The sequence below is a fragment of the Euwallacea fornicatus genome, chromosome 22 (assembly GCF_040115645.1).
Source record: "Euwallacea fornicatus isolate EFF26 chromosome 22, ASM4011564v1, whole genome shotgun sequence".
Taxonomy (NCBI): domain Eukaryota; kingdom Metazoa; phylum Arthropoda; class Insecta; order Coleoptera; family Curculionidae; genus Euwallacea; species Euwallacea fornicatus.
Window position 1 is genome coordinate 2,000,887 of NC_089562.1, and position 27,841 is coordinate 2,028,727.

At 36.8% G+C, this 27,841-nt stretch overlaps 4 protein-coding genes across 6 annotated transcripts in view; all 4 read left to right on the plus strand.

The window, feature by feature from the left end:
* Window positions 1-27,841, plus strand: part of LOC136346213 (zinc finger protein 93-like) — a 169,969-nt gene that overhangs the window by 112,807 nt on the left and 29,321 nt on the right. The window lies entirely within an intron of this gene.
* On the plus strand, window positions 403-12,575 carry LOC136346324 (zinc finger protein 420-like). Its single transcript, XM_066295397.1, has 5 exons — window positions 403-2,037; window positions 2,777-3,934; window positions 3,993-4,258; window positions 6,956-6,971; window positions 9,809-12,575. Exons 1-5 carry the CDS (start codon window positions 2,024-2,026, stop codon window positions 11,094-11,096), a joined length of 2,742 nt encoding a protein of 913 aa, XP_066151494.1. The 5' UTR covers window positions 403-2,023; the 3' UTR covers window positions 11,097-12,575.
* LOC136346231 (GDNF-inducible zinc finger protein 1-like) lies at window positions 6,699-9,738 on the plus strand. Its single transcript, XM_066295232.1, has 5 exons — window positions 6,699-7,248; window positions 7,296-7,410; window positions 7,571-8,176; window positions 8,227-8,392; window positions 9,423-9,738. Exons 2-5 carry the CDS (start codon window positions 7,406-7,408, stop codon window positions 9,672-9,674), a joined length of 1,029 nt encoding a protein of 342 aa, XP_066151329.1. The 5' UTR covers window positions 6,699-7,248; window positions 7,296-7,405; the 3' UTR covers window positions 9,675-9,738.
* Window positions 21,623-26,302, plus strand: LOC136346228 (zinc finger protein 569-like). Its single transcript, XM_066295229.1, has 2 exons — window positions 21,623-22,796; window positions 22,850-26,302. Exon 2 carries the CDS (start codon window positions 22,893-22,895, stop codon window positions 24,054-24,056), a length of 1,164 nt encoding a protein of 387 aa, XP_066151326.1. The 5' UTR covers window positions 21,623-22,796; window positions 22,850-22,892; the 3' UTR covers window positions 24,057-26,302.

The window sequence follows — 27,841 nt, forward strand, 5'->3', positions numbered from 1 at the left end:
AGTTCCATAGGAGAATACACACTGGATACAAGCCCTTCAGCTGTCAGGTGTGCAATAAGGCTTTCACAAAGAAAGATCAACTAATAGAGCATGTGAGAGTGCATACAGGAGAGAAGCCCCATATCTGCAAGTATTGCGGCAGGGGATTCACGCAAAGAACTCCCAAGAAGATTCACGAGAGGACTCATAGTGGGGAGCGCCCTTACGTCTGCTCGTGTTGCGGTAAGGGCTTTCTGACAAAGACTTCAGTGGATTCTCACATGAAGACATGCGGAGGGAATGTTATGAGTGCATTTGCGTCTACTTGGATGGGGCATCCGTTGCCGCAATTAAGTCAGCTGAGCTCATTGAGCCAGCTGGGGCAGATGACGCAGATTGGACAACCACACAAGTACTTCCCCTTGTAAGGGGTTCATTTTGCAATGTCATAAGAACAGGGTATTTAGAGGGGAGTTTATTAGTGCTTTATTGTGGGCTTAAATAAGAGTATGACTACAATTGCAAAATATTGTTTTGGTTGTCCATTTCAGATTTATTTCATTTTAAAAAAGAGAATAATTAATAAATCAATTAAAATCTTGCCTTTATAAGATTTGTATAATAGCTGTAATTAAATGAGTATATTGTTATTTCCTGTAATAATTTTAATATTACTTATCATTGTATATTAAGACGCTCAGATATGGAGTACATAATAGAAAATTTTATTTGTTTTGCGAAATAAATTTTTAACTTATCACTATCATTATGATTGGTGCAATAATGGATTGATTTAAAATAATGTATCTATTATTCGGTTTAAATCCCTTCGTTACATTGTGTTTGTGAACATAAATATGATAAGATTTTTACCATTGTTTCAGGTCCTCTAATAAAATTTTCCTATCTAACGTTTTACACATGTTTCCCAACACCTGTGAACGACCTTATTGTTCGTTACCTAACAATGGTTAGAAATCCACTTAAGTGAATAGCAAAGTTGTTACTACTTTATAGCTGAGTAGTCATGTTATAAGCGTTGGTGTGCACCTTAATTATCTACTTTTCATAATGATTATTAAACAGATTTTGTTTTATTTTACACAAAGTAGTCAGATTTGGACTGTTTTGAAGAAGACACATTCAAACTAGGTTTTTCTGTGACGTTGTTTTGAAATGCCTAAAAAAACTGACAATGACGTTCATATAGATTTTTTCGTATATTTAGTATTTTTTTAAAGGTAATTCCTTTTATTTTTTTCACAATGTTCAAAATATCAATTTTATTTTATCGTAACTAACAGGTTTCAAATTTGTTATCTTGTGACATGATAGTCCCTGATGACTTATGGTTTAACATAGAACCACAATTGCTATTTAGTACATATTTGAAATTTGGATTCAAATGATATCAAGCGAGTAAAATTTTGAATAGATATATGTACATTCTGTGACAATATCTGTCTAAATCCCTATATACTCTTCATACAGTGATATCCACCGTGTTTTAATAATTTAAGTTAAGGATATCTTAATTTTATTTTGGAATTTGTTTCTTTTTTTTTTTAATTTATGATTTTACACCATTTAAAATCCTCCATATTCCGCCTCTGCCCCTCACTATTATCACACTGTTTCGCTTTCCTCGCTGACGCATGTGCTTGTAATGCGCATTTTGCCATTGTTGCCGGCTGTTGCCGACCTTCATTAATTCAATTCTCAAGTTTGTATTATGCAATGCCAAATTTCAAGCCTTAAATAATTTATCATAAACTTTATGTAAAATAATCATCAACTTCGGTTTTAATTTTTTATATATTGCTGACAATACGTAAATATAAAGCTTTTTATTGAATCTTGATATTTAAACTTTAGCCGCATCATTACACGTGACAACATCGTTCCAAGATGGCGAAATACCGAGTGTTGTGTTGATTATGGCTTCATTTATCGTTCGTCGATTTTCATATTCGGGTTAGTGTAGACTCAGCTAAATGTAGTCTTAATTGTTACGAAACAACTAGGAAAATTAAATTTAATCGAAATGGAGGACCAAAAGTAAGTATAAACAATTTTTAATTTGAATTTTAGAAATTTGTATTTGTTGTTGTCATTGTCATGTGAGCGGTGCGCGATTGCGCACAACTGGTTGCCCGCATTCAGGGGGAAATTGGAGGGATCCATTTAAATTAAAAACACATAGAGTGTTGGGTTGGGTGAGGAAAAATTGCTCAAGAATCGATAAAGCGCCAGTTTTGGGGAGCTTAATAATGGAAAACAGGGGTGGATTAGGACGTTTTTTTACAAATAAAATATAAGCAATAGATATGTCTATACAGGGTGACCAATAGAGCATAACTGAACTATAAATTCCTTATATGAAACTTAAGATTTAGTCGACTTTGCTTACATTCAAAAGTTCACAATTCACAAAAAAAATGTGATGTCAAAGTTTAAAGCATTTTTATACTTTTTATTATAAATCTCGGAAAACAGTTTTTTGCACAAAATTTCTCAATTTTCTGACTATCACATCTGGAAGGCTGTATTTCCTCAATAATGAACTATGCTGTTTTCGGGAGGGCGGGTGGTGATTTAGCGATACATGTGAAGCTCCTTTTACGCTTTTTTTACTTTGATCAAATTTTCTTCCTTCCGCCTCTGTTCTATGTGTTTAATTTAACATTCATCTTTTTCCACAAGCTTCCATAATTTCATTCTCCATTTATCATGTTTTCCTCACTGTTTCTTTTATTTGAACTTAGCTTAAACAACGCCTGTTCTTTTTCATTTTTAGGTCCTGCCCCATGGCTTTCTTCACTCCGATAGTGGAACTAGCCGAGAGTCCCCTAGAAACCAAAGATATTAACTCGCCTAAATCAAATCAAACCATTTCAGTCCAACCTGCTACAAGTCCAAAAGCAGATGTGATAAATACCAAAGACAAGAAACCTAATACCAAAGAAACCGACTCTTCCCTTATTCGTAATAACAGCAAAAGAAAACGGGGTAGACCAAAGAAAATTGTAGATATAGATTTTGAGCCAAAGAAACCTAAAAGGAAGTACGTAAAAAAAGCCAAAGATGTTGTTGATTTGAATAAAAAACCGAAAAGATCTAGAAAGCAGGCTACTCCCAAGAAAAAGCCCCCTGAGGGGGATGGAGTTGATGTTTCCCTTGACGTTGAAGAGCATGAAGATTTGTTGATCTCGGCAGAGCATTTGGATTTAAATAAAGTTATCAAATGTCCGATTTGCAAGGATGAAAGAGAATGGAATCTCAAGGCTGTCAAACAGCATTATAAAGAAACTCATCCAGGGAAGCGCTTGAGGATCTCCAGGTTTTTCGGAGAAATGCATCCCTGTGATGTATGCGCCAAAGAATTCAAATCAGCGGCGAGTTTGAAGGACCACGTAGAAACTCATAACAATTACTACTACTGCGAAGTATGCAACCACTCTACCAAGAAAATCCTCGACCATATCGTCCATCTAAGAGTACACAGCGTTATGGGATATTTCCAGTGTTTGATGTGCGATTACAACACCACCGAAATCAACTTAATCACGGACCATGTAACGCATCATGAAGACCTCTTGAAGTATTGGTGTGACTCCTGCAAAAAGTCTTTTAATATCCTGCAACATTTCCAAGAACACGACAACTACCACACCGGACTCAAACCGTTTGATTGTGAATTCTGTGGAAAATGTTTTCTTTATTCGAGATATTTGCACGCTCATAAAGTGAACATGCACAAAGAGGAAATTAGCTGTCCGAACACGTATCAATGCGTAATTTGCCATAAAATTTATCAGCATAGGAACAGCTTGAAGTTGCATATGAATTCACATACTGGAAACTTTGCGATTTGCGATATTTGCGGGAAAACTTTGAGTAGTAAAGAGAAGTTAAAGTTTCATTTGCGGACTCATACTGGGTATAAACCTTATAGGTGAGTAAGAGTTCACGTAATATTAAATTTTTCTCATACATTTTTCTTTCACTTTTAGTTGCCAATTCTGTGGAAAATGCTTCACAAAAAAACCAATCCTCGTGGAGCATGTGCGAGTGCATACAGGGGAAAAGCCATACATTTGCGACTTTTGCGCCAAAGGCTTCTCTCAAAGAAGCAGCCTTGTGATACATATGCGTGGGCACACTGGGGAGAAACCTTATGTGTGTCAATTTTGCGGTAAAGGCTTCGTAGCTAAGGCTATGCTAAATATTCACCTAAAGAGCTGCAGAGGTTTGCTGCAGATGGCCAAATTTGAGTTTTAGGGCAAATTAGTATTGTGCTGCGTACAATTACGTATTTACATACAGGATGTCCCAAAATTTAAGCAAAATATTTTTACCGGAATATTTTACGTTAACGATAAAAAGTTCACGTGAGCATAGATCCGAAAAACTTCGTTAAAAACACAGGGTATGTCTACTCTTTTTTTGATAGATTTAATCCAAATTTTGAACATTATTCGTAGTGTCCCACACCTAAAATAATTCTTATTCGGGCTGGTTCTTGAGAGTGGTCCCCTGTGAGATGAGAAATGAGAAAACAAATTCCTTAAAACCTTTAAGTTGTGAATGTTTCGATGTGGTTCTACACCTTCATCTGTATAGGTAGTACTATAACTTATTAGTTCAATTAAATATTATCGCGTGTAAATGTTTAATTGAACTTACAGAAAACAAGGTCGACCCACACGCGCTCGTAGGAATTATATTATACTTAACATGTGCGAAAGCGTCTTTAACGTTCTTGACTAGCGACCAATTTGCGTTGTTCGAACAAGTATCACTTTACGTACTTGTGAGGGAAATGTTTAGAATGAATCTTTGTAAGTAGTTGTAACGTCTAAAACCTCACAAAATTACTTTATTATACATAGAAATGCAAAATTTGTCTGAATTTGACCTCTTATCGTTTTCGTGATGCTCATAGATAAACGATAATTTGTGGCACCCTGTATTGCCTTTCATCGCAATTATTTGTTTAGCAAATTTGCCAGTGCTTTAATGATTTGGCCCTAAGTCTTTTATTGTGGTTAAGATTACCGTAAAGTTATTTAAGTTCCAGTTAGAATTAAATTAAAAAAAATGTCCTAGTGCAATAATTAATTGAGCTGCAATAATTATCATTGTTAATTTATTTTGGATCTTTTATTTTATTTATTATGTATTTTATATTCAGTAAACTGGTACTCTCTTCATTCAGACTTCAAAGTATATACTCAAATGTTGTTATCTAATTTTATCGTTCTTCGTGCAGTAATTGAATTTTGAAGTATTTTCACCAACCTAAACAATAAAAAAAATTTGTTTGGAGTTTAATATGATAGTTGATTCCATTAGCCTAATTATCTGATTATTTTGGTTCCTATAGTTGTACCTTAACGGAAAAGTAATATGTAAATAGTTCGTAGCAGTAATATGACTTATTAAAATAAAAATCCAAAAAACATATTGGAAATTTATACAAGTTCGCTTTTTTCAATCTAAATTGTGGATTATTTCCTAAATTAAGATACCGATATCTGATGTTCGAAGGTTCTTTCCAATCTATTTCAGACCAGCAGTAGGAGACAATATGTTGTGTTTTATACAACAATTGAATTTTGCTCTAAATTCTAAACAAAAGAATACTATAGGCTTAAATTTAGCCATTTCCAGTACTTGCGATTTTTTTTTCCTGTTTACTAAATTAGTTTCAGAAAAATGGACTGAGATGGCCCTTATCACCTTCGTGGTTAAACATTTTTTTTCGGTTTTAGGAAATAATTCACAATTTACATGCATAAAAGCGACTCTGCAGAAGAGTTCAAGCATAAGTTATACAAAATAAGATATTGTATATTCCAATAAATTCCGGTTAGTTTTTATTGCAGTATGTTACTTCTTTCTCCTACGACCCCTTACCAAAGTAGATAAGACGAATTGACATAGTATTTATTAACACAAATGAAAACACGCGTGTGGTAGGAATTCCTAAGGCGCAAGCGTGTTACGAAAAACAAATTAATAATAGACATAGCGCAAAGAACTACTCTGCTGAAGACAATTATTTATAGTAATATGCAATTGTGTTAATCAATTAGGCATTTTATCAATAATTTGTAGAACTTTAAACAATCCGTACCGGATTTAAAAACTTTGCCTTCATACTCTTGATAGGCGAATATCGACTATGAATCTAAAAGATAAAAATGATGAAAAGCCTGCTGCTTACCTGCGCTTTCATCATCGAAGTTGTGTTGGTGCTTGACTGTATGACAACAAAATTGACAACGGTTACGTCGTCGGACTTTCATAATGATCTTTTATGAAGATTCCGATATTCCTCATATTACTCTTATTCATTTGTCACATCAAGAATGAAAGTAATTGAAAGCCACTGCAGCATAAATGAAAAAACTGGAAGACATTTGACACTTAATTCCAATCAGAACACGTAAACGTAATTATACATCATAAACGACTCATGGGCAAGCAAAACAATTGTCATCGTGTTACCAATTACATGAGACGTAAGGTTGCGGTTAACTATGTTAAACCTAAACGTAGCCGTATCGAGTCGAATTACCTACGTAACCGCTAGATTTATGTCCAGCAGCAATACACAATATCCATTTCCATTTGCGTCCATTGGGTTAAATTTGGTTTCCGAATCAAGTGCTGTTAATCGAACAGTTTTCTCCTTACAAACGAGACTAGTTAAAAAGTGTTCACTAATTTGCACTTGGAGCTCCAGGGACAAAATTTAGTTTGTGATGTTTTGCTAACTATTTCTTGTCAAGTTATACCTCACACGTAGACTTAGCTTCAAAATGAAATTTGTATGGTAGTTATGTATTGACGCAGAATCTAACGTCTTCGTCAGCAAATTATGCCTGCGTCCAAAAATTACGTCTACGTTAACATATCTTACGTCTATGTTAATATCTAACGTTAAGCCTATTTTTAATATGATTTCCAGGTTTGTATCTCCACAGGTAAAAGAAACATCTTGTTTCTTTTATATACAACATAGGTATCTACCTATGTTTTTCTGGTGCTCAGACACCTAAATTGACAGTATTAAATTGAATAGTCCCCAATGACAATTTCTCATTATTTTTTGCTCTTCAGTATTTCTTTACATTCCATATATTTAGTTGATCGCAATTTGAATAAAACATATTCGTAAATAATTTTAATTTAGGATAATTCGGAAGAACACGTCGAAAACATCCAGAACAATTAATTATTAATACAGGCAACCTTATTACAGTAAGTATAAATTATTGTTATGATGCCCTCAAAGCTCTATTTTTTAGTATGCGACTCTATTTCCCTGAAGAAGGTCCTCTTTTTGTCCAAATTTGTGCACGAACCGTAATTATTATCCTCCTAGTCGTTGGATCATACGTGCCGGAATTCTTCCAAAATGAAGTAATTGCGTAGACCCTATATGAAATCGACTTCAATAGACATCTTTGTATTCTCCGATCGAAAAGAAAATGTTTTCTAGTAGTTTCAGACATTTTAATTTCCTCCAATCATCCCATCGTTACTCTTTGAAAACAACGACCTACATCCTCCCTATTTTTAGCTCTGATGGCGACATTTACATTAAAGTTGAAGGAGAAAATGAAGAAATTTGGATTCAAGTAATGAAAGACGATAGTGTGAACACTTTAGCTGAACAATGCAGCGAGGAGGCTCTACTCAAAGCCCTAAAAGAACAGAACATTAAAATCCAAAAAGGCAGAACCTGCCACATCTGCGGTAACGTTTACAAAGATCTGGGACGTCATCTGGAAACTCATGGTTTCCATAACTGCCTTGAATGCTTCATCAACTTTGAAACAAAAGAGTTATTGGATGCACATTTACAAAAAGTTCACAATATCATACCAGAATCGCACTATTGTTCAATATGCGATATAAGCTTTTCTTCCTTGATCAAGTTTGCTTTACACAATTATAAACACAGTCGCAAGTACTCCTGCCCTTTGTGCGATTTCGTGGTTAAGGGCACTTTCAGGAACTCTTTGGTCAACCACATTAAACGACATCAAGGGAATTTTGAGGTCAAATGTGAGGTCTGCGGTAAAGGGTTTGTCACCAAACACACTTTGGCTAGCCACATGGAGATCCATGAGGATATTCCCAAGTATGAGTGCCAGATTTGCAAGAAGAAGTTTACAGTCAAGAGGTTTGTAGATCGGTTTGAGTTACTGCGTTGGTTTTGAAGGCTGATTTTAGATATTTGGAGGTGCATAAGAGCCTTAATCACAAGATGGAGCTCTATGGAATTGAGGAGATTTTTCAATGTGAAGTTTGCGGCAGGAAGTTTACTTTCGAGAGAAGTTTAATAAGACATTTGAGTGCGATTCATAAAGTGGGGGCTGATAGAACTGTGGATTGTCCAGTAAGGCTTTGATGTTACTATTGGTCGATTGAAGCATATGAACAAATGAACCATGTTTGAAGATCTAAAAATTTTAAACTGTTTTTTATCGGTTTTTCTTCCATGAGAGGTAGTCAAAAATCTTTGAGATGCCCTCCCTAATGTAGGAAATATAAAAAATACTTTTTTCTTGTTTCTTTTGTAGAAGCCTAAGTTGATTTCAGAAATGTCACCTAAAAGACATTTTTGTCCATTATTTTCTTCAATATAGAAGCTCGAAAGCAATTTCTCTATTCCGTATAGAATATAGAAGAGCCATAAAGTTTCTACATACAAGGTTAATAAAAAAAATTGTTCGAAAGTGTGTGATTCAAAAACTAATTACGGTAAAGTTTCCACTTATGTCCTGAAAACGGTGCTTTAAATTCGAGGGCGAGTGCTGGAATCTCGAAAATCGTATGAAATATAGAAAACTCGAATATTCCGACTTGTGCTTTTACAGGAATATGAATATAAGACATCAAAGGATTCATTTCTGTGAAGAATCATCAAAACCTTGAAGTTTGCAAAAATTTATAAATTTAAAGATTTTTTTTGACTCTCCACCAATCAATGTCACGTATATGATATTTAAAGAAGCTTAAGGAAGTCTTCTGACGGTTCCAAAACTTCAATTTAAAACTACCAAAATATTTTTCCTTATTTTTTTTAGGGCTTGAAGGGCTTTTAGATGAATTCGTTTTCAATCTTAAAAATTATCGAAATTTTCTAAGTGGAGCTTCTTCATATTCCCAAGGATGAAAATCCAGTTCGATATTTTTCTCAAAGTTATGCAGAGGAGAAATTTAAACAAAATTACATCTTCTGTTTTGTATTACTTCGGAAACTGTGCTCAACCTTATAAAGTGCTACAAGAGTGCGCCTCTCATAAGGAAATCCAGTAAACCGCTTAAAAGTTTTAGATTCGCTAATTTGGTACAAAACTTCATTTTCTTCATCTCGTTTGACCAGCAATTTTTGGTTTTGCGTTTTTATTCCTCTTCCTTTCTAGATTTGTGAAAAAAAATTGGCTAACAATCACAATCTTAATAAGCACATGCGCACTCACACGGGGGAAAAACGGTTTTGCTGCGACCTATGCGGCAAGGCCTTTTCTGAGAAGAAAGACCTAAAGAAGCACCAACGCGTCCATGAGCGAGAACGCTTACGCAATATCGGATCAATAGCTAATACTCATAAAGAGAGTGACGAGGATAGTTGCGATTTGACAAATAATGTCTTGTATTTTGCCTATGATTCTTAGGATTTTTATTTTTCGCTTGGATCAGTTTTATTTGACATTAAATAAAGTATCTTTTCCCAGTAAACAGCGGAACCTAATTATTATCCTCTCAAGAGAAAGTAATAATTATTCAAACTAAAGATGTTGCATTTTAGGTGTGTCCCACGTACATCCCCTCAGGTGTACCTCTTGAAAAGCCCAACAGGAATTCAAGTAGTGTTCGGTGCTATCCCTCCCAAAGTAATAAATGTGGCTCAGCAAATTAGGGTGATACCTGCAAAAATTGACGCCAAAAGGATACAAACGATAGCTCCAAAAGGAAGTATCGTTCCAAAAGTGAGGCCGCAACCATGTCCGGAATGTGGAAAGTTTGTCCTGTTTTTAACTGAGCACATGAGACGCAAGCACAACAAAGTCCCATTAAATTCCATGGGGTCTTCACTCACCCCTGGCAACAAAACTCGAAAAGATCGCAAACCAAAGATTTGTCCAGATTGCGGGAAGGCTTTTATTCACCTAAAACTCCATATAAAACTTGCCCACAATAAGATTCTTTCAGCACCCCCTGAAAAGCCTCCACGTGCCTGTCCAATTTGCGATAAAAAATGCAAATTTTTAGCGAAGCATATTAGAGTGAAGCATAATGCTGCTGCAAAACAGCCTCGAACCACCTTATGCCCCACTTGCGGCAAATTAATTAGCGATAATACACGACATTATCACAGGACAGAATTTGCTTGTGATCTTTGTTTCATAAGCTGCAAATCTAAGGAATTGTTAGACGAACATAAAAGAGTGCATGAGGGGGATCATTATAAGTGCGAGCACTGCCCATGGATATTTCTGAGCCTTGTCGATCTTGCGGTGCACCACTACAAGCACACGAAAATCTACAAGTGTCCTAAGTGCCCCAAAACTTTCAAGACCTACAGCGCCCTAGTGCACCACGTCTCCCTAGAAGAAAACACCTTTAAGTTCAGATGTGAAGTGTGCGGAAAGGGTTTTACAGCCAAACATTTACTGGTGAGTCATTTGGAAAGACACGAAAACATCAAGAAATACCAGTGCAGATTCTGCGATAAAAAGTTTTCAGTTAAAACTTATGTAAAGAGCCATGAAAGACTGAATCACAGAAAAGAAGTCTACGGAGTTGATGAGTCTTTTCAGTGCGAGTATTGTTCCAAAATGTTCAATTTTGAATGCTCACTGAAGAGGCATTTGAAGTTGGTGCATAAGGTGGGAGGCGAGAAGAAGGTGCAGTGCACAGTGTGCTCCAAGGAATTCACAACAAGGTACAGTCTGACAGTGCACACGAGGCTGCACACGGGAGAAAGGAATTACAATTGCACTATGTGTGAGGAGAGGTTTCATAGAGCACAGTGTTTGACGAGGCATATGGCGAGGAGGCATGGGGTTGTAAAGAAAAGGGTGGAGTCTACGTAGAAGTAGGGGTTCATCGCATAAAGTAGATAAATGTTTTTATAAAATACTTTAAGTGATTTTAAACCTAAAAGCTTGACTTGACTTTTCTATAATAATACTTGACTAGATACCAAGCTTTTTCAAGTCTCTTGGCATTTGATCGAAATTTAGTACTCATAAATGTCTCCCTCTGTATTAACACTTTTTCTTAAGGATTTTAATCAACATTTAATAAATTAATAACTTTTTCATTCGGCAATGCAGTTTCCTTCGAGTTCGTTTAGACAATTTTGTCGTGTCCGAATTTCCCTTTAAGGTTTTTCACGTTAAAAATTGCACGTTTGTTTAAAATGAACTTTTCGAAATTCTTAGAAATTCGTGCCAAATTTTCTATTGAGAAAATGTGTTAAAAAATTGAATTTAGTTTACAATTTAAATGTTTGATGGAAATAAAGCAATCAACTACGAATTTGATCGTTTTGGAAATTGTAAGTGCGCGTACAAAGTGTGACAATCACATAGAACCTCTTTCTACATTTTAAGGGAACCAAGCCGAATTCTTCAATTGAGAAATTTCTAGAGGAATTGTTAAATTTTAAGGAAATTCAAGTCAATCGTACGGTTTGAAGAAAGCTGCAGGTTTCACATGAGGATATTTTTATTTTTTAGCTATGAATTAAAGTTTAGAAATAATGTTTTAATTGAAATATTATTGAAATAAAATATGGGAAAAAAAGCATTAATTAAGTGAAATTTTCCGCATTAGTTCATCATTAGTAGATAGTAGATATGTACGTTCTGATTATTTTAATAAAGGTTTGAACTCATTAGGTTAACCAACGAAATCAATTTCGATCAAAAAATTCTCTGAAACTGAGTAAGTATTTTTCCAAGTAGAATGGTATATGGTCAGTGGCTTGATTATTTCCAGTACATCCTCCTCTTTTCTATTCTCCTCTGTATCAAATTCGATCTAATTTTTGTGACCATTACCGTTGGTTCAGGTAACTTTTGTGTACTATGCTGCCTGATTACGTCATTAGGGAAATAACACTCGTTATTTTTAGTAATAACAAAAACGGCCTCAGTCATTTGCAGCAATTATGGTGGTGGTGTCGGAAAGCAGAGATTATTATATTTCAATTTGACTGTCGTCAATTTCTGAATTTGTCAATTTAGAATTATTGAATTGCTTTAAGGATCTGTATCCTTTCCAATTTTGCACAATTTATCTTTTGAAATTTTTCCGCTGTTTTCATATACAGGAGCAGTCAAAAGTAGCGAAACATTTCTTTTAGGCATTATACTTTCTAAATATTGCTTACATATAAATTAAACTTTTATTATCATAAATTTAACTGTAGTGGCGTAGTTTCAATTCATTTTTATTATAATTCATCAACCAATTCATATATAACTAAAAAAAATTACTCGGAGCGGTCAAAAGAAGAGAAACAAATTTTTTAATTCAAAAATTATGTGTATTCAATCAATATCTCGTTGCACAGCCCTTATTTAGTAAAACTGCACTACACCTTCTTTTCATGGAATCTAATAATTATATAATTAATTATATATTAATTGTTTCCTGCTCAGTCGAGTTGCAGGCATCTTCTAGTGCACTAAATAATTCTTCCTTGTTTGTAAATTTATCTGGAAGATCCCTTCTCATTTTTTTATCTATCATGTCCCAGATTTTTTCAATGGGGTTGAGATCCGGGCTCTCAGGAGGCCATTTCATTGCACTGACATTATTGGTGGCAAAAAGCTCTTTAATAATTTTGGCGGTATGCTTTGGATCGTTGTCATGTTGAAAAATCCATTTAGGAGACGTGTTAATTTCCGCATATGGTAATATAACATCCCTTGTTATTTCTAAATACCTGTATCGATCCATTATTCCATCTATTCTTATAATTGGTCCCATACCAAATCCAGAAAAGGAACCTCAAACCATTAATCTGCTACTACCAAATTTAACAGTACCTCTTATGAACTTTGGATTGTACCTTTCATTAATAGGTATAATGTACTGAATACTATCAGACCGCTGTTTTCTTCGGATCTCCTCTGGAGGTTCCTACTACCCTTCGATCGTTACTTTTTGTGGTTATACGAGGTCGGTCAGATTTGGGAAGAGTCGCTATCGTTCCCCGCAAATGAAAGCAACGGATAAATTTATTTATAACACATCGATTTAGATTTAATTCGAGCCCAATGTGCGATTGCTTCATACCTGACTTATATTTGGAAATAATTAATTTTCTCACATCCGAACACACAGGTTTTCCTCGAGGCATAAGGGAAATGCATTTCTATATATAGCAATTCTAGTTAAACATACAATAAATTTTAAATACAATATGAGAGCAATAAACGAATGTTTCTCTACTTTTGACTGCTACTGTACCTATACTTTAGAGGTGTCTTCGGGAATAACGAGAACATGCGACCTTCAAAGAACGCGGAATTGCAATAATCAGCAATTTAATGACGCCATGTAGATATAAATTGATTGATGTTTGAAAAAATTACCATCTAGGTGACTTCAGTTCGCCATTTTTCTCAACCTTAAAAAATAAGAAATTATGTTGATTGGGAAAATTTGCTTTCTGAGAAACTCGCTGTAATATTTTAGCAACTGAGCAACTTCATTTTAAAAGCGGTATTTCTTACCAAGAATAAAATGTGCCTCGATGTCATTGGTGTAGAGCTTTTTTGAGGGTTTAAAAGTTTTAAAAATTGTGAAATGTTGAAAAGAGCAGGTATCTTTTTCCGAACTTCAAAATCACAAAAATTTATAATTGCAAAAACTTCAAAGCAAAAAACAGTTTTTAAACCTTAAAACAAACCGTATTTTAACGACGACACCACGATATGGTTTTTCCCTCGACATGCAAAGCCCTTTGAAATGTCGAAAACTTTCTTTTCGGCATCAGTAACTGCGCCATCTTCGCCATTCACAACATTTTTATATCACCGCCCCTACAAAGAAGTCTATAATTTCCCTAGTAAATCCTGGCACTTGGGGAATCACCTGTGAAAGAAACTATTTAAGTTCGCTCCATTACTATTTAATAAATTTGTTCATGCATTGTTGCATCGATCTTGCCCTTTGCGCCTACCCTTTCTCCCACTAATGCAACATCTTTTTTAGTTTCAATTGTGCAACCGAGATAAAGAATGAGCTAATCCCACCACGCCTAAAACTGGAAAGGAAGTCCAAAAGCACAAAACAGTTGCGTCAAACCCGCAAAAGTTCTCTTCTTCTAAAGCTTTCGCAATCCCTTGAGGACTCCGATAGTCCTTCATATGATAGCGACTTCTCCGATTTCGGAATAACAAAGGAGGAGCCCAAGAAAAAGAAATGCCACGATAAATCTGGACTTTGTCCGGAGTGCGGAAAAGTGGTACCGAATCTTATATCCCACATCAAAAGCCATCAGCACCCCTTCTCCTGCGACCGTTGTTTTATCAACTTCAAAAGCCTGAAGCATTTAAACGAGCATAAAGAGGTACACGATGCAGAAAACCCTCATAAGTGCGACATGTGCAATTTAATCTTCAAAAACGTCACCAAACTGGCTCTGCACAGATTTTCACACACTGGCGGCTATGAGTGTCCTATATGCGGTTTCATGGCTACCAGCAAATTCAGAAATTCCATTATAGCTCACATAAAGCGGCACGAAGATAACTATGCTGTGAGATGCGACATATGCAATAAAGGTTTTCTGTGCAAGAAAAAGCTTGAAGAGCATATAGAATGGCACGAGAACGTGCCCAAATATGAATGCCAAATTTGCCATAAGAAGTTTCCTGTCAAATCGTACCTCACTCTCCACAACAAGTTCAATCACAAGAAGGAACTTTACGGATTAGAGGAAATTTTTCAATGCGAAATTTGCGGGAGGAAATTCACCTTCGAAAAGAGCTTTAAAAGGCACTTAAGCTGTATTCATAGAATAGGCAAAGACTTCACAGTTAAGTGTCCAGTTTGTGATAAAATGATTGCAAACAATCATAACTTGAAGAAGCACATGAAAGTGCATACAGGAGAGAAAAATTACAGTTGTCATATCTGTGGGAGGACGTTTTCGCAGAGGCAGTATGTGACCAGACATCAAAAAGTACATGAGACAGATAAAGAGGGCAAAACAAGAGGACTTGTTGCATCGGCTGATGTCCAAGAGCAGCTTGAGAATAACGTTGATGCCCTGGTATAGCAGATATTGAAAAATTGTATGTAAGTTATTTAGTTGTAGGGATTGGTAGAGTCTACCTTCGCTATGATGAGCAATATTAATCCTAACCTGATTTGTACTTAAAAGTATAGTTTCCTTTAATTTCCATAATATGTCTCGTTTATTTAGTTAATAAGTATGATCTCGACGCAAGAGTTGAAGAAATTATAGACTGCATAGTAGTAATTCGTAATTTGCCATAAATCGAATAAATCTCAAATATTGAATCATGTGTGTTTTGCCTCCCATAAGATTATGTATTTTCCCTTTTGACCATTCCCATCCTTATAGCGAGTGTGAAAATAGGTAGCTTACTCCCATAGCAAATTCCTGTAGGGTCAATTTTGAAATGTATTTGAAAACGGGCGATTTACCAGCTGGGTCATCTATTTAGTCCTGAAAAATTATCTCGGGTTAAACCATTCTCATATCCAAACATAATTTACACTACGGATAAATAGCTCCTTCATTCCGTTTACCTCCAGGATCAAAACGTCAATAATCCACAAATTTGAGTAAAAGTCACGACGTTTTCATTTTATGAATCAAAATTGGACTGAAAATTTCTAAAATTCTATCAAAAAATTAAATTTTAAACTTAAGAGATTGAAAAGTATAAAATGCTAAAGTAAATGAATATTTGCAATTTTTTGCCTCTTGCAATGGTCAATTAAATATTTTCGTAAGTTCTGGACAGCACCAAGTTCGGTATTTCTAATTCGGAGGAAAGAAAGTCAGATTTTGTGCTTTCACTTCGTAATCCTAATTTCGTCAAAGGATAAAAGTCGATCATAAACCTTCCAAAAAATTCAGAAAATTGAGATAGAATTGCAAATCATGTGAATTACTTTATGGTTTAACGGGCCAAAGGTCTAAAGTGTTAGGGAAAATAACAAACTTTTGGTTTACAATCGAACATACGAAAAGTTAAAACACATTCGACATTTTCACGAAATTCTACATGGAATTTTTACCTTTCAATTTGACAAAAAACACAAGAAATCACAAATTCGAGGTTCTCCTATTTAGCAATGTTTTTGTTCAGGTCAGTATTGATTCTGAACCATTTTCAATTTTCGGAACTCTATCCAAAGAAACCCCGAAGCATTTTAATAAGTTTTCAGTTCCTAAATTGCTCATCGTATTCATATGTTTACATGATTATATATCCGGATTATTATTATGTTTTTTTCCTTCATCATTTTGATCCAGTTTCCACCCAAATCCCTTGAAACTTGGAGCGCACATCCTATACGATCTTCCCTCAGTTTTACTTTGTGCAAATCTACAATGCAACCCTGTGTTTCCATTTCTTACAATATTCCCGACTTCACCTCAACAAGCCGAAGTAACCAGATCTGTCCGCAGTAATTGGACAAACTCGAATTGATTATATTAACCTGAAGTGACCTGTTAAACCCAGACAACATTAGGAACGACCTGAATTGACCTTGAATGATTATTTCAAATGAATTTTCCTTATTTAATAATTAGTTTGAAACCATTCTACTTTGTTCTTAAAGATTATTTGTCCATAGATGATATTGCGACTGAATGTTAATTCAGGCTCCCTGCTCAAATATAAATCCTTTTACTAATCTAACACCCCTTTTAGGACTGAATTGACCATTAAAGAAGAAGCCTTAGAATCTATAGAACCCCTCTCAAGATCGAGGAGAGTGCGCAAGCGCCGGCTCCTAAAAAAACCATTGAAGCTTTGCACTTTGGACGAAGAGGACGCCTCGAAACCCAGAATGCGTCGAGTTAGAGTTAAAAAAGAAAAACCGGACACCCCCCCGAAACTCCCCAAGAATCAAAAAGCCAACATGTGGACCTGCAAGTTTTGCTTCCAGACCTTCGGCTCTAGGAAAGAGATGTTTCAACACCGGAAAGATCACAGTGAAGAGGAAAGGCTTCACAGTTTGTCGAGTGAGGCCCAAAAGTACTACTTCGACCAAGAACACGAGATCTACATATGCAACAATTGCTCTGCAGAGTGTCAGGATATTGACGAGATCGAGAAACATGTTCAAACTCACGAGAAGAAACTCACTTGCTTTGTTTGCAAAGAAGACTTGTATGGTCCCATTAACTATTCAGTGCATGTGCAGAAACACAGGGACGATAAGATGTTCCCTTGTCCTTGGTGCCAATACATGTCACAGAAAAAGGAAGCGATGCAAGTGCACATCAACAGGCTGCATTTGCAGATCTACGATTTTCAGTGCACCAAGTGCGGCAAATGCTTCAATGACGCGTTGAGTTTCAAAGAGCATGATAATGTTCATTTAAACTTGAAGCCTTTCGGATGCGTTGTTTGCAGCAAAAACTTCTACTACTCAAGATACCTTTTGTCCCACCAACTGCGCACTCACACAGTTAGGGTCTTCGACCCCGAATCGAAGACCCAGTGCAATATTTGCCAGAAAATTTTCGCAAGATTGGATACCTTGGAAAAGCACTACAATACCAAACACTTGACAGTGCGCACGGGACCATATGAAAAAAAACATCTTTGCGACGTTTGCGGGCAAGGCTTCTCCAGGCCGGACAAGCTTAAGATCCATTATCGAAAGCACACAGGGGAGAAACCTTACTCGTGTGTTTACTGCAGCAAGAGCTTCATCAAGCGTGACTATTTGATAATGCACGAAAGAATTCATTCGGGGGAGAAGCCCTACAGCTGCGAAATATGTGGGAAATGCTTCAATCAGGGAGCCCCGTTGAGGATCCATTTGAGGAGCCACACGGGGGAGCGACCCTATATTTGCCCTTATTGCGGGGCAGGATCGGTCTCGAGAGGAGCTTTGAATAGTCACATTAAGAGTTGCCTTAGTACAGCGCAAGTTTTGAATATTCCATAAATTATTTCGATTTGTGGAGGGAATTTGTAGAGTAAAAATCTATGTATCGAAGATACATGCAGGGTGGTCTAAATTTGAGGATCTCGAAAACTAATAGAATATAGAAATAGAACTGCAGATATTTTTGGGCAAGCTTGGAGTGTTGAAATTTACAGCATTCTTCAGATGTTAATGTCATATGCATTTTTTGTTTGGACTTCTTGGAAGTTCCCTCATTGCCAGTTACCGAATAATTAGCTAAACAAAAACTCCGGTACGTCCTTATGTGTGAAAAAAAAACATTTTGCAGAACCAGTTTTACTTTTTTGTGTATTTTAAGTCTATCGACTCAGAACCAACGGTGCAGGAGTTCCATTTCCAGAGATATATATGAGCGCTGCGTTCGAAAATTTGAAAATATAATGCATGCGATTCTGACCTATTGCGAGCCCAAAATTCACTTAAAAACAAGGAATCGCTATTGCAGTATGGCACAAGAATATTTTTATAGATTTCAGAAGTCTTTACAGTTACAGGAGTTTCCTAAAAATTCAGAATTTCGTTTTTTCCCAATTCCTGGAGAATTGAAGGCGAGAAAACGACGATTGTTATTGCCCCGATCTCTCACCGATTATCCTCTCTTCTACGTATGTCTGATAGTTTCTGAGATCCTAACCGGAGCATGGTCGAGTTCGCCCACCCCGTACGTAATGGTAGTATTGGGTTACGGTCGTATAAAGTAAAAGATGTACATATTTAAAGTATTTGTTACTCCCTCGAAATTAGTTGTTTAGTTTGATTTTCTAATGAAAATCTATTCCAGATCATCGGTATAATAGATTTATTATATTTAGGTTAAGGTGAAATCGATCGAATGTCCTTGTAATTATGAAAATCTCATATTTATTATTGTGGTTATAATCATAATATAGTGCCTAGTTTTGCAGCTGCCTGATCAATTAAAACATAAGTTTATGTTATTTCTTAATTATACTGAACAATAGAAAATAAATCTGTTGCAGTATTCTTTCGAATATTCCTTCGTATCTTCGTTCTTTTAAATGAACCGGAAGAAAATTCAAAAGGGTAAATTATGGTCTAACGCCTGCATTTTAAGACAGTTCTTTGATGTTACGTATAAGGAAATATTTTATTTTATTTTTTTGTAACTTAAAAAACGCATACGTTTTGTCGCAGACTGTAGCCAAATATAGCCCCGTTCAGCTGAATCAACGGTTGGTATTTGCGCAGAATGACCCGCTACCCTTCAGAAACGTTTGAATGGCAGCTGGCGTCATTATTGCTAGGAATTTCGAACAGTTGCACAAGTGTCACCTCAACTGCGCGACGCCAGTGATCTCAGGAAATCGAAAAAAATCAACGACTTCCTTGGTTAAACACCAGAGACGTCTTTTCAGAGTATTTAAGCAGGGCCCGAACTACAACAACTAGATACGTCAATTTAAATTTATTTTATAAATCATCTCACATTCATAAACGCCACATTATGTAATCTTATTAATCTTACATAACATCATTTGCTCATAAGAATTATACCATTAGCTACATTCGCAACGAAAATGGCTCCAGCTCCCACGTAAACACACTTGAGCGGTAGCGTCTCATTCAGCAGCAATAGTACAGAAGCGCCAACAGTTGATTCTGGTGAATGCAGCCCTTTCCCTATCGATTTTAAAATAGGAGAAAATGGAGTTGGCACGGTTTGACGTATTTCGGGACATGGACCGCGGCGTTTTTCGGACATTTGTCGTGTTTGAAATGACGCTTTAATGTAGAGACTGGCAATATCCTCTAATCCCAGTCCTCGACTTTTATGAATATATTTATGTTATTTATCTCGTTTAAGTAGGGATGAGATATTTTTGACCTCGGATTTCGAATGAATGCGAGCTCAGCTTAAATCTTATGGAGGTTTATTTCCCCTGAAGCGTGACACGCCTCAGGTCATGGTTTGGCATTAAATGACGAATAGAATGGAAATACAGAGGAGAATTAAGACTTTTCATTGAGGATTTCATTGATTTTGGAAACTCATGACCTCATTTTATGGGACAACGAGGATATTCGTACAAATTCCGAAACATGTAAATAAATGGTTATTGTCGATTTTTCTGTGTGTAATTAACCAGAAACTCCTATATGCACAAAATCAGCCCAAATTCCATTCCTAGCAGGTCCACCAGCTGCATACTTTCATGGAGCGTTACATCTCTTTTTGCGATTATTAGGTTTAATTGATGTGGGGAACAATAAACGAACTTCGCTCTCACAACCCGTATCCCATACGAAAATAGTCCCAAAAGTGCCCAATTTGACATATAGATGGCGATTTATTTGGTAAAAATGTGCCCATATTACAAAGACCTATCGTTAAAACGCTTATGTCTGATGTGCTACATTGATTTATATCTGCTTTGGAACACTTTTGGAGCTTTTGTGAACATGGAAAAGGTTGGTCATCGGTACGTTATTCAGTTCTTTCATTTGGAAGGTCCTAATCCATCTAACAACAAAGCGGAGTTAGATTCTACTCTGGGAGAATCAGACCCGTCGTTAACAACTATCGAATATTGGGTGGCAAAGTTTGAACGCGGTCAGCGCGGTACAGACGAATTTCGTATTGGTGGGCCTGATGGCACTCCAGATCTGACCATTCCAGAAATTGTGATGAAAATCTGCAAAACTGTATTGGAAGAGAGATATTTCATAAAGTACCGTACATGGCAACATTTCACAGAGTGCAACAAATGGGCCAGGAGAAAGCTGTACACGAAATGTCTGTCGCGATTACTTACAATTGAAAAAAAACAGCTCCGTGAGGATATTTCAAGGAAGTGTTTGGTACTAAAGCCGAGTTTTCGCACTAATTCGTAACCATGGATGAAGCATAGGTCCACAGTTTCACACCTGAGACGATAGAGCAGTCAAAACAATGGACTCAAAGAGAAGAATCAGCAGCAAAGAGAGAGAGAGAGAGAGAGAGAGAGAGAGAGAGAGAGAGGAAACCGTCCCATCTGCAGGAAAGATGATGGCGTCAGCTGTTGGGATATACATTTAATAATTTTTATTGACAATCTCCCTAAAGGAAAAACAACTAACAAAGAATATTGAACAAATTTATTACATGCTTTGGGCGAAGAAATTAGGAAAGACCGACTGCATTCGGCGAAAAAGAAAACCTTTTTTCATTGAGACAACGCACCAGTCGACATTTCCTTCATCGCCATGGTCAAAATCGTCAACTGGGTTCCCAATTTTTCCCGCGCCCACCCTATTCGCCAGATTTGACCTTCTCAGATTATTTTCTTTTTGAAAAAATGGCGCTGTGGAAAGAAATGTATCAATAATGAATAGGAGGAGTCCGAAGTTGACGCCTATTTTGAAACACTCGAAGCTTCTCACTACAAAAAGCGTAAAGAACATCGCTGGGAAAAGTCTGTAAGTCTCAAAGGAGACTATGTTAACAAATAATGTAATATTTCCCATTTTTTTCTTTAAGTGTTAGGTCAGGTACTTTTGGGACCTCGTATCTACGCCCGACTTACTGGGGTCATGCCAAAAGTAAGCAATGTGTGTTTGGAGATGAGTGACTAGTGGACAATTGATTATCAATAGCCTCCTTGGCAGGTGACAGAATAGTCGGAAGTAGTTGGATTGTGGGCGAGAAAAACTTGAGATTTGTGACCCTACAGAGCCAGTCTTTCAATCTGAAAGTGTTATGAGGTCATGAGAACCCGCCGCCATTGACGGAACAGATCATTTTTCTTCTGCATCAATTTCAGCCAAATCTCTTGAATATGTATGCTTTTCCCGAATTATCCTTGAAGTCAAACATTTGCGAAATGATTTAAATCCAAAAGCTCCAAAATGTTTCCGAATGAAAGCATTTGCTCCTGGAAGAAAATATGAGCTATGAGTTCATAGTATCTAGATTCATTCATTCGTAAACACATTATAGACAAAGTTAATGCCAAAAACGAGGGGCAAGAGCAGAAGTGATATACTACCTAAAATATACGAAGAAAAGAAAGCCTGAAATGACGTATCATCTGTACTGATTTCCCCTGTGGTGTCACTTAACGGAGGTATTCTTCTGAGGCAAATCGTTCAGCGTCTATGTTGACTAAGGCCCCTTACGGGCAATCAGCCACCAAACTACATGTGAGTAACTTTTCTACCAAAACCAAGAGTTGAATTTTGTTTGGTTCAGCTCAAAGACTAGCCAAGAGCTAATCGAGAATCAAATAGAAATTTCTAGCACCTCGGGTTCAACAAAGGCATATTTCGGTATTTTAAATATAAGTAATGGAGAAGTACTGAAGGAATGGCAAAATTTCTATTTCCATGTTTACCAATGTCACACTTTTAAATTATGTTTAGAGCCAATCCAATCCAAAAAAAAATAAAACATACTTTACTCGTTGCTTCATTTAAGCTTACGGAGGAAAGTTATTTATTAATTTGATGGATTTGAAATCGAGGAAAATCGTAAAAATTTGTGACAATGTGTTCCTGTCAGTTATCGCTGACACCAATATTGACACTGCTGGTTTCCGAAATCCGTCTGCATCATAAACCTTATAAATCCTTCCTTTGAGTGATCTTCCTTACAAGTATGTACGTCTTAACACGTAAAAAATCCCTAACACTCACCTTCATATTTTAGATTTGGATCTCCCTACCATTGGAGCGAACACCTTCAAGTCGAAATGGAAGTCAGCGACTACGAAATCATAAACCCGGCAACGGGGATGAGAATCAAAAGAGAAAATATCAAGCAGGAAACTGTGCCTAGGATTGCTCTGGCCAAAAAGAAAAAATCCAGGAATACCTTCAAGCCAGCGAAGAAGCAGGAACACAAATTGTGGACTTGCAGGAAATGCCTTCAGGAATTTAACAGCCGCAAGGGCCTTACTCAGCATATGAAAATCCACGTGGAGCCCAATATTAATTCCGAAGATCACACTTTCAAACATGACGAGACACGGGATTTGTACTTCTGCAATACGTGTTCTGCAGAATTTCACTCTAAAGAGGAGGTTGAGACTCACATCAGTAAAGTGCACGAGGAGTTCTATACGTGTGACGTGTGCGATCACACCTCCAAGAAAGCCTACTCCTTTGCAGTGCACATGAAGACTCACTCTGAAGATGGCATGATAGTGTGCCCTTTGTGCAGCTACAGTACTCAAAGGAGAACGTGTTTGCAAACTCACATCAATCGAGTCCACTATCACAAGTTCTACTACACCTGCGAGACATGTGGCAAAGGCTTCAACGACTCGGTGATCTTCAAAGAACATAACAATGAACATTTGGGGATCAAGCCTTTTGTGTGCGTGGTGTGTGAGAAGGCTTTTTGCTACTCTAGGTATATGAACATTCACCAAGTGCGCCATCACACAGTCTATATCGAAGGCGCCCTGCACAAGACCCAATGCAGCATATGCCTTAAGCTCTTCTCCAAAGTGGAAACCCTTCTTAAACACATCACTTCTAAGCACAAGAGCGGTGGTGATCGCACCGAAAAGCGCCATCTGTGTGATCTTTGCGGAAAAGGTTTTGGTTCCAGCGATAAACTGAAAATTCACTATAGGATCCATACTGGGGAGAAACCGTTCCATTGCAAATTCTGCGAGAAGTCTTTTACGAAGAAAGATTACTTGATCATGCACGAACGAGTGCATACGGGGGAGAAGCCCTACCCTTGTGGATATTGCGGCAAATGCTTCAATCAGGCTTGTTCCCTTAGGATCCACGTGAGGGGGCATACGGGGGAAAGACCTTACGTTTGTCAGCTGTGCAATGGAGGGTATATTTCAAGGGGTTCGTTGAACTTGCATCTGAAGACTTGTTCAGGGAAGAGGAAATAAGAGCACATTGAGAATTCCTTTCCAGTTTTTTGTTGATTATTAGAGTTTACTATATTTTTTTGTTAATTTTTGTTTTTTGTTCCTAGTGATGTTATGTTGTAAGACTGTAAGATTTGTTATTATTTTCATCGATTCTATTTAACGCTATTCTAGTGAATGGTGACTGTAAATAAACACATTTGCCAAGTCGAAGAGGCTGTTCGTAAATGGGAAAAATATGTGCAATATTAATTCTCTTGTGTTTTGTGTAAAATTTTATTTGGTATTGAACCGAAATTTCATTTTTAAAGTCTCTACGAGGAGAATTTTTATTAATTTCTGGCCCAACGAAGAAGTGGGAAAATTATGTATGGAAATTTTCGAAATTATCGATGTGTAAATTTTCATTTATTTCGAATGGCACTGGCCCTGTATCGCTATCTGTTCTAGAACATTTTCAAAATTGTCTGAATCGAAATTCAAAAATTTTCCGAGCAAACATGGATAATAAATTGACGCCAATCTCCCTGAATTTCTGTCAAAACAGGCCTCATCGCATATCTCAGTTCGCCGCAACGAGGTGTATTCTGTGAGCCTGTATGTGAAAGAGATAATGTTCTATTAACCATTTTATGAGAAAATGGAGAAAATTCTGCACGCTTTCTGAGAAATTTATTCAATTTTCTGTGCCTGCTAGGAAAGCCTTCAATTCTTGACAGCCGTTTTCTATGCTTTTCTCAAATTATCTTTTAAAATTTTTTCTAGGGTTGTCTATATATATATATATATATATATAAATCTCATTCGACGGAAAATGATTTTGCAAAATAAAGAATATACATGTATCCACATACGCTTTTGCTAGCAGAATTGGAAAGGCGATAACGCCATCATTATGAACGAATAGAAAATCATTTTGAGCTCGTTGTCGTCTTTCGGGACTCAGCAGTAGATATGTTTCTTAGATCCTCATGGTTGAGCTCCAGATGAGCATAGCATAGGTATACGGATTGAGCAACAGCACCTGAATACCTAGTTTGTTTTCGTATTCAGATTTTTATTCGTTCAAAAATGTTTTTAAACGAGATTTGGAAATATGAAAAATGAAGCCCGAACAACAGAAATTTCCATTTTTCGTTGAGTTTTCCGGCAAATTATTAGGTTGTTTGGTCGTCCTTTTACGTAAAATGATTTTGCGCATGCCCAGCTTTTGAGGGAATCTTTTCAGTTTCAACTGAAGGTTGACGAATTTACTCAGTTAATCAAATATATTCTGTACATTCCAAAGGGTTCACCATCGATGCATAGCCATCGTAAGACACGTTAATTAAATAAGTTAAAACCGAACGAGGCATTGTCACGTTAGACAGGATGTTTATTAATAATGTGCTAATATTTTAAGGTGGGATTCTGCATGAGAAAATACTGGCAACTTGTCATTGCGGTGTCAACCCTTAACGTTTTAAATTATTTATTGTTTTATTTGTCGTATTAAATTAGTTTTGATTAAGTTTGCACTGAACTGCATATTTTTATTGCAATTAACGCCCCTGATCTGAGGGGGTTGCGGAAACATTCATTAAGCACAATTTTTTTTCTAAAACTTTGCAGCCCTGTATTTTCCTAATGGAGCCCTTTTGGAACATAGTTTATGTGACAAACTGTCATTATTTTTTCTGTATACTAAGAGGAACACAATGTTGTAGTTAGATGTGTAAACTCAGTTGCATCCGTTGTTCACCTGCTGTTGGGATAATTCAGCATGAAAACAATATATCAAATCACAACATCAAACTAAGAAGACCCATCCACAGCATAGTGACGTGGAGACAGCAAAGTTTATAAACAAACTCGAAAAGTACGTGCGTTATTATTAAAATAATTTTAATATAAGCAGATCGCAAAAGAAGAAAACCCTATTTCGACTGGTACTTCTCATAGCATTTTTCAGATATTTTAAGGAACCTTGTTCTGAGACGTCTCGCAAATCAATACTCGGCTTTGAAATGCAGTTTCTTGCATGAAATGCAATACATTGTTTTCCCAATTAAATTTCTTTTAATTGTTTTAGAGCTGAAGCTTTAGAACGTTTCATTTGGCTATCTATTGGACTCCAATGAAAAGTAATTTATACTGCTTTCAAGACTAAAATCGAATATATTTGTAACATATAATAAACGTTAACTAGAATAAAATATTATGCTGCCAAATTAAGAACCATCTTCCACATCCCTTACCGTTCCCAAAAAACGCACCATACTAATCAACTCCCATTTTTAGATCTGCAAAATCCAGGAGGTCCAAACGCCATTCGGCCAGCAAAGCGCTGACTGGAATTTCGTTTCAATGTTCCGATTGCCATAGCAAATTCATCAGCCTCTCCTTCCTGAAAATCCACATGGAGAACGACTGCCCTGGTACCAAGAAAACGGCAAAGAACCTATCGAAGAATAAAGTCTGGTGGAAATGTACGGACTGCAACAAGAAGTTTATTAGCTTGGAAAATCTGAAATCGCACTTGATTAACAACTGTCCTCATGTGAATAACAAGCCTAAGAAACTTAACGTGAAACCCATGGATTTGCTTCGCAAATTGCCTTCAGACATCAGCGCAAAGGTGGTCAAGCCCACGTATTCTTCGAAACGAAGTGCTGACAGTAAGCTGATCTCATCAGGGAAATTTTTCTTCGTGTGTCAGAACTGCCCTCAGATATTCTCCAGTCAAAAGGCCTTGGACGAGCACTCAGAAAAATGCAATTTATCTGAGTATTTCATCAAAAAAAAGCCTCAGAAATCCACGGGAGAAGCTTACACTTTCAATAGATTTAACAATGTCTATGTATGCAGTAAGTGTAATCAAAAGTTTGACTTTAAAACTGGTGTTGAGGAACACATTAAAGTGGCCCATACAGTGTTTGTTTGCCCGGACTGCGAGAAAACGTTCGAGCAGCTCATACATTATGGGTATCACACTTCCAAGCACCATCCTCAAGGCATAATGACATGTCCCAGCTGCTTCGGTTTCAACACTAAAGTCAAGCCAGAACTTGCCTTCCATATCCAAACCGAACACGCTTCAGAATCCACATTTTTAAACCCTAATATGGTAAGATTTTCTTGCGTTGTCTGCTGTAAAACCTTTTATAACGAAAGAAAGCTCTTTACCCATCAAAAGAACTACCATAAAGCAAACATCGAGGTACTACCCTCCATGGGGGCGCGTTTTATCGATAAGAGTTTGAAATCCGACACACCCCAATCGATGCTATGTGACAACTGCGGCAAGAACTTCAGCTCCAAGTATCGGCTGGAGCGTCACCAAAGGGCCATGCACATGGGCCTCAAACCCTTTATTTGCCGCTATTGCGGAAGGGCTTTTACTGGAAAAGATACCATGAAAAAACACGAGAGGATTCACACAGGGGAAAAACCGTACTCTTGCGAGTATTGCGGAAAATGCTTTAGGCAGCCAGGGCCATTTGCAGTGCACTTGAGGATTCACACAGGGGAGAGGCCCTACCAATGTAAATTCTGCAAAAAAGGGTTTATTACGAATCAGATGAAGAAGTCGCATATTAAGAATTGTTCTGTAAGAGCAGGCCCTGAGGCCGAGTACACGGATTATGTGTTTTTGTCAACTGCAGATTATGCTTAGTTCAGTTAAAGTTTAAGATTCATGCTTAGTTAAGTTAAGGTTGGTTAATGTTCACGTTGATGTGGTTTGTAGAGTTTAATCGTTGAATTGATTGAATTGAAATGACTGAGAAATTCTTTATTTTGGAAATATTACACAGTTGCCAGTAGAT